This window comes from Neurospora tetrasperma (genome assembly GCF_000213175.1).
Source record: "Neurospora tetrasperma FGSC 2508 unplaced genomic scaffold NEUTE1scaffold_5, whole genome shotgun sequence".
Classification (NCBI taxonomy): domain Eukaryota; kingdom Fungi; phylum Ascomycota; class Sordariomycetes; order Sordariales; family Sordariaceae; genus Neurospora; species Neurospora tetrasperma.
Genome location: NW_009799103.1, coordinates 1 through 13,499, shown reverse-complemented (window position 1 = coordinate 13,499; position 13,499 = coordinate 1). Strand labels below are relative to the sequence as shown.

Here is a 13,499-nt window from a genome sequence, read left to right as displayed (position 1 = left end):
CAGGTGTGTTTGCTAGCGACGTTAAAGTGCCAGGTCGAAATCACTGTTGGGCAACTTTGCTACGACTTCAGCCACGTATGCATTATTTACATGTGATCCCAAGTTCCTAGGCTACCTGATTGGGAGAAGAGACATGGAAAGGGTCCATAACCACCTATGGTACACCTGCGGAACTTCACCAAGCACAAGAACTTGCAGACATCCTATTCAGGTACACCAGAGATCTGACCGGCCGAGTGGTTGCGCTACCAATCATATTCACCACTCGCGTGGCACCAAGACACAAAAGTATTGGTGGCTTTGTAAGAACGGTGCAACCCAGCTTGAGGAAAAAAACCCCCCCAAGAAAAAAAAACAAGGTAATAAATCCAGAGCCATATGACTTCGCGTGCGCAAGGACGGAATAAATGCCATGGTAACGCGAAAGCCAAACACTCAGTTATGAGGCTATTGACACCAACATCAAGTCATCCAAACATGGTATCATCGCAGAAACTCCTTCATCCCGGAAAATACCCCGTACAACAAAAATCAAGAAATACCACTAGGAACACCCACCTATCCAGACACATGAACACTGCCACCACTACATCCATAAACACAACTTCCCACTCGCCGTCCCGCCGGCCACCCAGTCCTTGGTCGGGTGAAAGTGGGCAACCGCCGGCACCGCTGTGATCCCATCCCCCCCCAGCTGCGCCAACTGTTCTCCGTCCTCTGCATAAACGTCCACAAACCGATTCATGTTTCCAATGGCAAACTTCTGCCACCCATCTTGTGGATTCCGTTGCCATTGCGGCTTCAGAATCGTCACCCATCTTCCTGTCTGGTTGTTATGCGGTATCTCAACCGTCGGTTGCATTTCCTTTGCCGGTATGTCGTGCCCAGCTTTCCACTCGCCAGCCGAGAGGAAGCTGTAGATCTTGATGCGGTCGTCGTACGAAGAAGTGGCAATGTGTCCCGACGAAGACCAGGAAGCATGCGAAACGGAAAGACGGGATTCATGTTCCCCTAGGAGGGCAGGGTGGCGGAGGTCCCCCTTGCCTGTGATTTTGCGCAAGTCCCAAATCTTGAGGGTGCGGTCGAGCGAGGCGGTCGCGACAAGGTAGGGATGCCGAGGGTGCAGGGAGAAACCTCCAATCTTGTGGTCGGTTAAGCCCCAAATTTCGGCCGAGGAAGGTTTGGTGCGCTGGTCTTGTCGACCTAGCGAGCCGTACAAGGTGGAGAAGATGATCATGTTTGGGTCGGTGGTCGGGATGTCGATGGCGGAGATGGGGAGATCCTCAGACGAAGAGGACGGGGCAAAGATTTCGGTTGAAATGCCCTTGTCCAAGTCCAGTTTGCGAATCGAAGAGTCATACGAGGCCGAGTAGATGGCATTGGCGTCGGTGGGAGAGAAGTGAAACGAAGAGATAGTGCGGGAGTGGGTTTTGAAGGCGGATATGATGGGGTCTGGGTATTCGGCATCTTCATCGTCGTCCTCAATTTTGGGCGAGGGTTGGGAGGCGTCGAACACGCCCATGGCGCCTTCTTTATCGCCAGCGAAAATGATAGGCTTTTCTTCCGTGGGGTGGAAGCACATGGAGTAGATGCGCTGGGGTACGATTTTGATGTCTGTTGCAACAGTTTTGTTAGTGGAACATCCACCGTCGTAGGGACCGTTGTTGGGTTATAGGTACCATTGACTGCCCACTTCTCGTACAACTTGAGTCCGCTCATGCGCAACCGCAGGTCCTTCAACCCCTTGTCCTTGGTATGCTTGACATCCTTTTCTGTAAACGTCCTCACGCCAGGTTGAGCCCCTCGTACACCGAGACCCTTCAGAAGCGCTAGACCGTCGGCACTGCTTTCCCATTTGCGACCTTCGACCGTGATATCGCCGAGGTTCAAGTCACCGCTTACGCGCATCTTCTTGGCCTTGGCCTTTGCCGCTTCCTCCTCAGCTTCGACATCTAGTTTGCGCTTGAGAACTGCGGAATCCGCTTCGAGGCCGGCGAGGCGACTGCTCTGGCGCGTGGGACGGGCTGCTTCCTTCTTGACAGGTTCACGCTTGACTCGAGGGGTGCTGGCGCGTTTGGGTTTGGGAGGCGCTGGCTTCGGGATAATCTTGTCTGCCGTGGTACTGATGCCGCTAAGGATGGCATTGTTGTAGGCAATGTTCTCCAGGCGCTTGCGCTCGAACTCGCTCATGACGGTTTCCTTCTTGGGTGGAGGCATCTTGGGACTCGAGGAGGACGATTTGGTAAAGACAATGAAAGTTAACAAAAAAGGGTATGCAAAAAAACAAGAGATGGTCACCAAACGCCGTAATTGTTCGATAATTGACGGAGGGGAAGGACAGGAAGCAACGCGAGTGTGGTTAGTGCAGCAGATGGTCGCAATCGATATGGAAAATCAATGGAACTACGTAAAATCTCAAAGGCGCGCCACCCCCAACGGGTCGCGTCGATGCACGAGAAACGAATCGGCGCACGAAATCACGGGACAGCCATTCGCTGTTGAAGCCGGTAGGGTCTTTTAGCGCTTGATGCACTAACGGTTTACCGTGTCGTTTTGCGTTGTTGTTGTTAGCAGCTCCCTACATTGGCGGGGCAAAATCCGTCCCGGCAGGCAAGGAATCTTTGATCGACTCCGAAATTTTGGATTGGGAACTTTTGACTTGGGGCGGTTTCCTGCCTTCTCCCCAACCTTTGCTGCCGACCACCAACAAATCGCATGCTGTCACCCCCGTGCTGGACACGAAAGTTTGTAGCAATCCCGTAGGACGCAGAATAAGAGGCCACAGTCGCTATACCCAAACCCGGCGGAACCGGACCTTCGTCACCATGTCGTCGACAACCATGCTTCCCTTCCTATACCAGACCAGGACTATTCAGCGCTTGTCCCGTACCAGTCTCAGGACAACAGCCCTGCGCGCCTACTACAGATCCGAATCCAAATTCGATTCTCGCTCACCTCCATCTCGTGGCCGAAGAGTAGCCCCATCGATGCTCGGCAGAGATCCTATCCCCTTCGACCTCCCAAGTCAACAATTCGAGAAGCCCAGGCGGAAATGGCAACCAGAAGACCTCGGCGAGGGACAAAAGACAACCTTGACCCCCACAGAGCGCTATGCTTTTGACACCATCTTTCAAGACATCGTCAAGAAGAACAAGACTACGGAAGACGACCCGTTGGAGATCAGCATCAAAGACCCCGACCCCGAAGCCGCCCACAACACTGTCAAGATTCTGCTCCAAGACGCCGCCGCCGCTTACACCAAGGAATGGCGACCTGTCCAGCGACCCTTCGATCCTCTTTCGCCTGTTGGACAGACAGAACGCGCCGTCGACCGTGACAGCGCCCTCCTGCGTTTCCCTCCCAGCCTGCGACAGGCCGCCCGCATGGCCCTTGGTATCCTTGAAGCAGACAAGGGAACCGGGAGATCGTCGATCCTCGACAACGCCCGAACCGCCGAACAAACGCAGGAACAACTCCCCGCCGATCCTCTAAGCAAGCAAGTTGCCGAGGAAGCTATGAGACGCGAAGAACGTACCCGAGTCGAGTCCAAAATGAGAGCTGCCACCTCCGACTTCCAGTTATGGGATATCCTGGAAGAGGAGGTCTTTTCCATGGTTAAGAAGCTGGGTATTACCGACCGGTCCGGGGTACCCAAGGCACCTGTCAAGAAGACAAAACGCAAGACCAAGGAGATGCAAGAAGATGGAGACTACGAGTACGGCTACGAGTTCGAACCAGGCCAGGAGAGACTCTCCATGCACCTTTACGGCCCTCTCTACCCCGCCTACCTCCTCTACGGCCTGCGTCTCATGGACACATCGTTCTCTCGCTCTTCGCCGTTGGCGCTGAACATCCTCCCACGCATCAAGGAGCTCGGCTTGGCCAGCTACGTCCTCGGCGCCAGCACGCCGTTTTACAACCTCCTGGCCCACATTTATTGGCACCGCTATGGCGACGCGGAGGCTGTGTTCAACTTGCTGGAGGAGATGCGCTTTGCTGGTCTGTACGCCAACGAGGACTCGCTGGCTGTTGTGCACAGCATCGAGACGCACTTCTTGAGGTCGGATAGGGGCCAGATGGGCCCCTTCATGGAGGAGTTGGTGAGCTTGCCCGAGTACGAATTTGCCATCAAGCCACGAATCCGCCATTGGTCGACCACGATTGGAATTCACATCCAGGAGAGGCAACGTCATCTTCAGCTTTGAGCTCCCTGTTGGTGGTCTGGTTCCATAAGTTGCACAGTCCGAAGGAGTAGGTCTGGTCAGTCGTAGGAGTTCGCAGAATCCTTAACGTATACCCCATGTACAACAATACGATGTATCCTATCTGGTTCCAGTACACTCTTCTTGTGCTAAATTCCTAATAATCCCCTTCCTGGTAACTCGTCAAGACCGGCTACCTATCCCCATCTTCATACCCAGCATGTTCCCCTTTGATTCCGTCCATTTGATCCACTTGCGATCACCGACTACTGGGTCGTCAATACTTTGGGACGCAAGCTCATCCGCAGACCGTCGGAGATCCTAATACATCAGTCAAAGTCAAAATTAGCGGCGTCCTTTCTCTGTTCACGACCGATGCGAAAAATACCCTGAGAGCGGCCATCCTTTCCATGGACCTGAATGGAATGCTCACACTCGTCCGGCTGATCAGCCTCTCGACTTGTTGACCAGGAAACTCCCATGACTTCTGTCTGTATCTCTATGGTTAGCGTTTGCGTGGTCATCATGTTTTCTCCCAAGCCGGAGCCTGTTCGGAGCCTGCGAAGACAATTGCCAATGTTCGAAAATGCCAGCGGGCTGCGGCGATTGCGTGAACAATATCATTGCGGGTTCTGTTGACGAAGAGGGTATGGGTCGAAAAAACTAAATAGAAAAGAAGTATGGAGAATGCTCCCAAGAAGGGGCCTGGGGGGAAGAATTCCCGCGTACCATGAAGCGGGGTACTTGACCTGGCATCTTTTGAATCAACCGATTTGACCCATAGGATGCTCTCCAATCTCGGGCTTTCTTCCATGTCGACTGTACCTGCAACGAAATCCCAAGTCCCCAAGACTTCGACGTGGTGTCCCGTGTCGGGGGGTTTGACAGGTTATCCGAACACTTCCTGGATATTGTACCTTCCATCACCTAATTACAAAGATGTCATGCAATTCTGACCTTCATACCTGCCCCAACAGCAGCCATCTAGAGGCAGCAGAAGCCCTCGCTGCTGCGCAGTCTAGATATGTCGCCAACAACCCGCTCTCCAAGAAGCAACATGAACTGGCCGTTGAGTCGCTGCCAGGCGGCAACACCCGCACCTTGCTACACACTTCCCCGTTCCCCCTTTGCATGAAGCATGGAAAAGGCACTTTTGTGTGGGACGAAGATGGCCACAAGTGAGTGAAGTGTTATCACACCCTGCAGCGGGCATCAAACCCCCTCGCTCATCGCTGATACCTACCTACTTACCTCCCACATAGATACACCGACTTCGTGGGCGAGCTCTCCGCCGGCCTTTATGGGCATTCTCACCCTGTCATCCGCACCGCCATTCTCTCTACTTTTGACGAAATTGGTCTTTCCCTCGGCTCCACCACCACTTACGAAGCCCGCTACGCCTCCCTTTTGTGTCAACGCTTCAAGCTCGAGCGAGTACGCATGACCAACACCGGTACGGAAGCAAATCTCCATGCTCTGGCGGCTGCTAGGCACTACACAGGGAAGAAGAAAGTGGTGGTGTTCAACGGCGGGTATCACGGTGCTTGTTTCTCTTTCGGGGGAGGTAAGGCGGCACCGAATACGGCTGACAAAGGCGATTTTGTGGTTGTGCAGAATTACGGGGATGACGAGGCAGCTGCTGAGGCAAGAAGAGTCATTGAGGAGACGGCGAGGGAGGGTGACCTGGCTGCAGTGTTGGTAGAGGGAATGCAAGGTGCTGGGGGGTGCCTTCCGGGCAGCAAAGAGTTCCTGTTGGCGGCACAGGAAGCGGCAAAGAACACTGGAGCAGTCTTTATCCTGGATGAGGTGATGACTTCCCGGCTGGCACCCAATGGGTTAGGACAGGAGCTGGGACTGAGCCCGGATTTGGTCACGCTGGGCAAGTACCTGGGTGGTGGATTCAGTTTTGGAGCTTTCGGAGGAAGGAAGGAGATCATGGACTCAGTCTATGATCCGAGGGTGAAGGGCAGTTTGGCCCACTCGGGCACTTTCAATAACAATACCATGACGATGTGCGCTGGGTTTGCAGGGCTGAACCAGGTGTTTACGGAGGAAGTCTGTGTCGAACTTAATAGGGTGGGAGACGACTTGAGGGGCAGGTTGAATAGGTTGGCAAAGGGAACACGGTTGAGATTTACGGGGAGGGGCTCGTTGATTGGGTTGCACTTCAGGGAGAATGGGACATTCGAGAGCCAGGAGAAGGCGGATTTGAGAAATCTGTTTTGGTTTGAGATGCTGGAGGAGGGCTTTTGGATCACGAGAAGAGGGTTCATTGCCATGATATTGGATACCCCTAAAGACGAGTTGGATCGGTTTGTTGATGCTGTGGGTAGATTCTTGGAGAGGCATACTGGCATCATGATGGTGTAGACGTAGTGCGTCTACGTACTCTGTCGTTGTTTTCTGCTGGGCTTTCAGTGTGTTCCTTCTTCTCCTGTACTTTAGGTTAGGAACATGGTGGACGTGGACCGAGATTCCGACGCCGATCTGGCAGACTTGCCGAAGGAAGTTTGGAATTGAAACACTACACAGTTCGCTTGTTTCTGATACAGCATCCAATTAGGTAGGTTGCCTTCTTTTTGTGTCTCCACGTCTTCAGATAATAGCCGGCTTTTACGGCAGTTGATCCCACTTCCCAGCCCCTCACACCCCTCCCGCTGATGATAAGCCTCGGTCTAAGTGTACGGCGAGTGGCTACACTACCTATCGTCGAGTCGACATAACAATCGAGTTGAAGATAACATCGATTGCTCTTGCTTCTGATCCCGACTGTCTACGACATTCATCTGACTCTCAAGGCAACCAAAGGGACAAGGTCAAACAGCACAATGGCCAGCCAAGAAGAGCCCGGCAGCACTATCCCTCCCCACATTCTCTCCAAGTTGAATCCGGACTTCGTCCCGTTCTTTCGGGATGTCCTGTCAAAGCGACCACGAGACGTCACCATCGAGGAACTTCGAGCCCATCCCGAGAAGTATCGAGCACCAACTGCCATTGATACCTCAAAGTGCGAGCGAGTGACGGACTATAAGGTCATATCGGAAGACGGAGCCACAGTTCCTGTGAGGGTTTATCATCCGGACCCAGACAAGCATGGAGATGGGCCGTATCCTGTTCATATGAACCATCACGGTGGGTAACATAAACGAGCCGCAAGAAGGGTGCCGTTGAATGCATGTTGACCAGGAGTGAATGGACTAGGGGGTGGATTTGTGATTGGGGATTTGTTTACGGACGGTCACCTCTGTTTGAGTATGCGCGAGGCGGGTGTGGTGATTGTGGATGTGAATTATCGTCACTGTCCTGGTAAGAGTTCGACGACATTTCTCCTTCCGAAAGTCATCCGTTGACAACAGACAGAAACGATATTTGGCAAGGCCTTCCAAGATGCATGGGCGGCCTTGAACTGGGTGATCAACTCGGCCACCACCCTCAACATCAACCCGTCCTCCATTTCCGTGGGCGGTATCTCGGCTGGCGGGAACATCTCGTTCGTTTTACAGCACATGGCCCGCGACGCCGGTCTCCCGCTTAAGCTGTGCCTGGCCTCCGTCCCTCCCACAACCGACTGCATCAGCTACGACTCCCCTACTGACTCCCCCTATTCCTCCTTCAGCGAGTTTGCAAATGGACCTGTCCTCCCCTGGGACCGCATCAAGTACTTTGGGCAGTCTTGTTTTCCAGTTGAGAAGCGGGATAAAATCCGGAAAATGTGGCCAGAATGGTGGTTAGCACCGATCAAGGCCCCCAACTTCAAGGGGTTGTGTCCCACTTTCATTAGGACGGCGGAATGCGATATGCTGAGAGACGAGGGGGAGGCGTATGGACTAAAGTTGGTGGAGGGAGGGAACAAAGTCACCATCAAGCGGTATTTGGGCGCGGTGCATACGATGATGTATCTGCCGCTAGAGAACGAGCAGCGGAGGAGTTATGATGAGGATGCCATCAGGGCATTGAGGGAGGCGCATGGGCTGGCGAAGTGATTTCTTGAACTGGTGTTTTGTTTTGTTTTGTTGAATTGCTCAATTTCAACTTCAATTTTTCTTCTTCTTCTTTTCTTCTTTTTTTCCCTTTTTTTTTTTATTTTTCTTTTTTTTTTCCTTTTTTTCTTTTCTTTTTTCAACCCCGGGTCGTTCAAGGCTCATGACCACCAAAATTTCGTGGGGAGTAGGTACCTAGAAATACCTCTTAAAGGTACCCATGATGTCCCAAACTTCCCGACATTAGCGTCTCTTGAGCCCATAATCCGCTATCACCGGGCAGTCGCAGGGCCCCGAAGGTCTGGACCCGGGCCCCGCCTTCCGTCACCCACCAAGACAGATGTCTCGGATTCGGTGACCCTCCGTGGAAGATCTATTCGCTTATATCTTCATCTCAGTGGACCAAGCGGATTCGTCAGACTTTTGGAGGCGCATTGCCGCAGCTCATCGGAGTTGTGCTTGTGAGCGCCAAACGTCATTCTTCGCATTCGTTTACAGTTGTCGAATTGTGGACTTTTCCCGTCACGCTATCGATTTAAAGTAGAGGTATCGCGATGGCGACCCAGAGGCATGTTAAACCCCGTTCCCGATCGCCAAACCCGTGGCTTGGCGGCATCCATCGCATTCGTGTCTCTCATCGATCGGATCCTGCCGTCTCCATTCATCGGGCATGGCATCCGTGGGTGTCCCAGTCTAGGGTTCTAGTGGCCACAGTTGACGGAGTGCAGGTCGTTGCTTTCCTCTTATGGACATCTTGAATGGCGATTCCTTTTCCTTTATAAGTTTGCCCACCCTATGTCGACCTGCGTTGAAAATCCCCGCTCTTGCATCTCTGTCTGACCTGACAGCGGCTTGTTCATCAGCGCATACCCCCTGAAACCCACTGGAACGTTGGCCACCAAAACCGCTACGGTTGGATCACGATTGCATCGCCACCCCACGACAGTCCGACTTTATCTCCGTCATCCACGAAAGGATCAACAAATCACTGGGGAATCCAGCAGCTGACGGTGTTCAGAAAGTCGATCTTCCAGCCCAGCATGAGTCCGCACGAGGTGATCGGCACGGTGCCGGGGAACTCTACCACCTTCCGGACACAGGCCGATGAGCACGACGACCATGAGGAAGCCCTACAGAATCTAAGGACTGGCAAATATGAGGACTGGCCCAACGAAGCTGCTGTAAGTCAGATACTCCGCGCAATTCTGTCCTGCAAGAATTTCTCACTAACCTTCCCGCAGTTCGATGGCCTCACCGAGGAACGAGGGCCGATCAAAATCGCCGTGACAGGCAACATCCCGACATGGGCTGCCGGCTCGCTTTACCGCACCGGTCCCGGTTTGTACAAGATCGACACGGACGCCGGCACAACCTTCGAGATGAGCCATTGGTTCGATGGACTGGCTCATACCCATCGCTTCGACATTATTCCAAACGAAGAAGGGTCCGTTGACATCTTCTATTCGTCACGTCGCCAAGCCGAAGAAATGATGGACGTAATCAAGAAGCAGGGAACCTGGCCGTATTATAGCTTCGGTCAGAAGGCTGATCCCTGCCTCGGGTTCTTTGCCAAGGCCATGGCTGCGTTCAAGGGACTGAGAGAGCCGCCGGGGGAGAAGTGGCACAACAACATCAACGTCGCCGTGCATGTCAACCCTCCTGGACTTGAGGCTGTCAGAAACATTGTTGGGACAAGGAAACCAGCCGGGGCGGAGAACGATGCCAATGTGCTGGGTCATAGGCCTGAGTTGCCCAAGTCGATATGGGTCAGCACCGACAACAGCACCATGAAGCAGATTGACCCCCAAACACTGGAGCCAATCGGCTGGGCAACCCAAGACGTCCTTCACCCCGAGTTGACGGGCGCCATGTCCTGTGCTCATGCCCAGAGGGACCCTGAGACAGGTGATTTCTTCAACTTTAACCTAGAATTTGGACCGAAGCCCACCTATCGAGTCTTCCGTGTCGACGCGTCTAGTGGGAAGACGGAAATCCTGGCCACCATCCGCGAGCCCTCGGTTTCACCTGCCTACATACACAGCTTGTTCCTTTCACCCAGCTTCGTCATCCTCTGTATCCCAACCTCACACTTTGGCCTCAGCGGCACTCAGATCCCCTGGGAACGAAACCTCGTCGATGCAATCAAGCCCTATGACCCAAGCAGGAAGACCCAATGGATTGTCATCGACAGAAAACACAGCAAAGGCGTAGTGGCCCGCTTCGAGACTGACGGCCGTTTCTTCTTCCACACTGTCAACTCCTTTGAAGAAAAGGCGGCCTCTGATTCATCCGACATCAACCTCTATTGTGACGTCATCGATTTCGGCTCCCATGAGTTCATCCACTCCCTCTACCTCGACGTGATCCTCAATAGAGACTCCGCAGCCAAGAAGTTTTACGAAGACGAACAACGCGCCCGCAACTCCCTCGCTCACCTAACGCGCTACCACTTTATCATCAACCCTGACTCACCCGCCACCAATCTGCCTGTCACCCCCACCCCAGACCCCAAGAACCATGAAGCCTTCCGCATCCCTGCCCCGCACGCGGGCGAGATCCCAACCATCAACCCCCTTTACGCCACCAGAAAGCACCGCTATGTCTACAGTTTACCCTTCCGAGGCCGCGGCACTATCACCGATGCCATTGTCAAGACCGATACGGTGACGCGAGAGGCGCTCTTCTGGGATAACCCCAAGGGGCACACACCAGGTGAAGCCATCTTCGTTCCAAGGCCGGGGGGAGAAGAGGAAGATGATGGTGTGTTGCTGAGCTTGGTGCTGGATGGAGAGAAGGGTAAGAGCTATCTGCTCTGCTTGGATGCAAAGACGATGGCGGAAATGGGAAGAGCGGAGGTGGACTTTGCAATTGCTTTGGGTTTTCATGGGGCGCATGTGCCGTCGGGTAGGACATTGACGAGGGTTGAGGGCCCTGAGTACTAAATATGCCTATAGGATGAGGGCTCACTGTCTCGGTTCTATTGATGTGGGCGGTGATCTGGTGTGTGTTTCTATCTGTATATACTTTGTATGAATCATGCCTGGTAGGAATGGGAAAAGTCAAAGATCGGTTAGTTTGGTACACGCATCTCTTGTTTTTCCTCCTTCAGGTTTGCTTCCAGCGTGCTTCCTACCTGCAAGACTCACCATCGTCCCTTCCGCACTCGCTGCGACTCGGTTCGTGACATCGTACACCCTTCTGGGGCTAGTGATAGATAGGCACCGACGGCCAAGCCAGTGGCCCACTGATATGGTGCGGGGTTGAGCTGGTAGTTCCTGGCATTGATACCTCTACCGATTCCCACAAGGGAAGATCTTCCAAACCTTTCAATGCTCTTTCTTCTCTAGAGGTACCATCCATCTCATCAACGATCAGTCCTCAACAACTACCAATTGACGTTGTTTCCTCTTCCCGTATACCCCTACCATTGGGTCCATTGCAGATCCAAGCTTTCGCCGGAAGTCTCTCTCTACGTGTCGCCATTCCGAGCGGAAACATGACCACCCCGGAGCAAGATGGCGCCGCACGCCTTGCGGCACGGAAACCCATCCCGAAACCAGTTCCTGCCTATCTCCCCACAGCCGGATCTCCCCTCTCTGTCGACAAAAACCTCTACTCAACCATCCAACAAGCTCCCCGCATCCTCACCGACGAATTCACCATCCCTATCCGATCCGGCCGCGCCTGGACTGCCTCCGCCGGCTCCATCATCCGCATATCCACCCCCGAAGGTCCTCAAGTTGGCGATCTCAACATCTGGAATCTCCACAACCCCCGCGAGCGCTTCTGGGCCTCGCGTACCAAACAGCTCCATGCCTCGCACGTATCAACCTACGACCGGCTCTGGTCTAACTTACCCTTCATGCGGCCCATGCTAACCATCATCGCCGACACGCTGTCCTGGTACGGACAAGATGAGCATGGGGGCAGGGTGCATGACCTCTTGGGGACGAGATGTGATCCGTATATTAACAACGTGTTGAGTGGCGGCGAGTTTGACTTTCATTGCCACTCAAACCTAACAAGGGCGGTGATGGAGTATGGCCTGAACGAGGGGGATGTGCATGATGTTATCAACCTGTTCCAGGTTACGGGTTTGGACGAGAAGGGCAGATATTTTATGAGTCCTTGTCCGGCAAGTAAGGGAGATTTTGTTGAGTTTTTGGCGGAACAGGACGTTTTGATGGCGCTGAGTAGGGCCTCCGTTTCCTTACTATTCTTTGCACTTGGTGTCTCCCTTTCAGCTCATGTGTGCTCTTTGACCAAAACTTCTTACTGACTCGATTTTGACATAGGCACTTGCCCTGGTGGCGACCTCTCTCTCTGGGGTTTTGGGAGCGATAACGAAAAGGAGATGATTAAGTGCTGCCGGCCGTTAAAAGTTGAGGTCTTCCGTCTCAAAGATAATGAGCTGCTTCCACGGAGTGGGTGGAAGCTAGCGGAGAAAGCAAACTATGGCGGTCGGCACGGGCTAGTAGTTACGGAACGTGTAAGCTTAGATGTATAGAGGGTAGCTTGGATATTATAGGGCTAGCCTATAATTGTTATCTAGTCGCGGTATTACTATAGAGGTAATTATAATCCCCGGTTAATGTACGCACTCTAATTACTATAGCGGAAAAATGCGTTTTAAAATATTTAATATTTAGGCGGTACCGCCTCGACTTCTAATGTGGATTTAATATCCAATGTTGAATGTTCTATAATATAGGTAGTAAGTGCTATAAAAAAAAAAAAACTTAGAAAAAAATTCTTTTTTTTTACTTTTTTTTCTTTTTTCTTCCTTCAAACTACAACTCTCCCTATATAGGGCACGAGGTTAGAAGAAATTCTTAAAAATAATTTGGCCTGTAAGTTAAATTGTTAAAATAAGAGTCTTTTTCCCTTAACGTTTTAAGTTCGATTTCTATTTGTAATTATTTTTTTAATTTGAAAAATAATTTTTTTTCTTATTTTTAATCCTAAAATAAAAGACTTTAATTTATAAAATATAATCAAATTTATAAAGCCAATTTCCTTAATAATTATTTATTTTAATATAAATATATAAAGAAAAAACTCAATATTAATATTATTAAAAGTAAACGCAAAGGGTAAGAAGTAAAAGGACCAGGCGACCGAGGGTAGAAGCTGGAGGGGTTAGGGTTAGGGTTAGGGTTAGGGTTAGGGTTAGGGTTAGGGTTAGGGTTAGGGTTAGGGTTAGGGTTAGGGTTAGGGTTAGGGTTAGGGTTAGGGTTAGGGTTAGGGTTAGGGTTAGGGTTAGGGTTAGGGTTAGGGTTAGGGTTAGGGTTAGGGTTAGGGTTAGGGTTAGGGTTAG

General features: G+C 52.1%; 6 protein-coding genes across 6 annotated transcripts; 5 read left to right on the top strand and 1 right to left on the bottom strand.

Annotated features, from left to right (window-relative positions):
• Positions 1-586: 586 nt before the first annotated feature.
• On the bottom strand, positions 587-2,217 carry NEUTE1DRAFT_84968 (uncharacterized protein; the record flags this gene model as incomplete). The annotated part of the gene is made up of 2 exons (XM_009854543.1): positions 587-1,614; positions 1,680-2,217. 2 exons carry the CDS (start codon positions 2,215-2,217, stop codon positions 587-589), a joined length of 1,566 nt encoding a protein of 521 aa, XP_009852845.1.
• Positions 2,218-2,825: 608 nt separating this feature from the next.
• NEUTE1DRAFT_147621 (uncharacterized protein) lies at positions 2,826-4,340 on the top strand (the record flags this gene model as incomplete). Its single annotated transcript, XM_009854542.1, has 1 exon — positions 2,826-4,340. The coding sequence occupies one exon, from the start codon at positions 2,826-2,828 to the stop codon at positions 4,203-4,205; it is 1,380 nt and encodes a 459-aa protein (XP_009852844.1).
• An 801-nt stretch (positions 4,341-5,141) lies between these two features.
• Positions 5,142-6,572, top strand: NEUTE1DRAFT_111537 (uncharacterized protein; the record flags this gene model as incomplete). Its single annotated transcript, XM_009854541.1, has 2 exons — positions 5,142-5,380; positions 5,465-6,572. The coding sequence occupies 2 exons, from the start codon at positions 5,142-5,144 to the stop codon at positions 6,570-6,572; spliced, it is 1,347 nt and encodes a 448-aa protein (XP_009852843.1).
• Positions 6,573-7,030: 458 nt separating this feature from the next.
• NEUTE1DRAFT_123518 (uncharacterized protein) lies at positions 7,031-8,185 on the top strand (the record flags this gene model as incomplete). The annotated part of the gene is made up of 2 exons (XM_009854540.1): positions 7,031-7,334; positions 7,563-8,185. 2 exons carry the CDS (start codon positions 7,031-7,033, stop codon positions 8,183-8,185), a joined length of 927 nt encoding a protein of 308 aa, XP_009852842.1.
• A 964-nt stretch (positions 8,186-9,149) lies between these two features.
• Positions 9,150-11,279, top strand: NEUTE1DRAFT_147619 (uncharacterized protein; the record flags this gene model as incomplete). The annotated part of the gene is made up of 2 exons (XM_009854539.1): positions 9,150-9,363; positions 9,424-11,279. The coding sequence occupies 2 exons, from the start codon at positions 9,223-9,225 to the stop codon at positions 11,122-11,124; spliced, it is 1,842 nt and encodes a 613-aa protein (XP_009852841.1).
• Positions 11,280-11,524: 245 nt separating this feature from the next.
• NEUTE1DRAFT_66272 (uncharacterized protein) lies at positions 11,525-12,769 on the top strand (the record flags this gene model as incomplete). The annotated part of the gene is made up of 2 exons (XM_009854538.1): positions 11,525-12,375; positions 12,478-12,769. The coding sequence occupies 2 exons, from the start codon at positions 11,679-11,681 to the stop codon at positions 12,687-12,689; spliced, it is 909 nt and encodes a 302-aa protein (XP_009852840.1).
• Between the last annotated feature and the right edge of the window lie 730 nt (positions 12,770-13,499).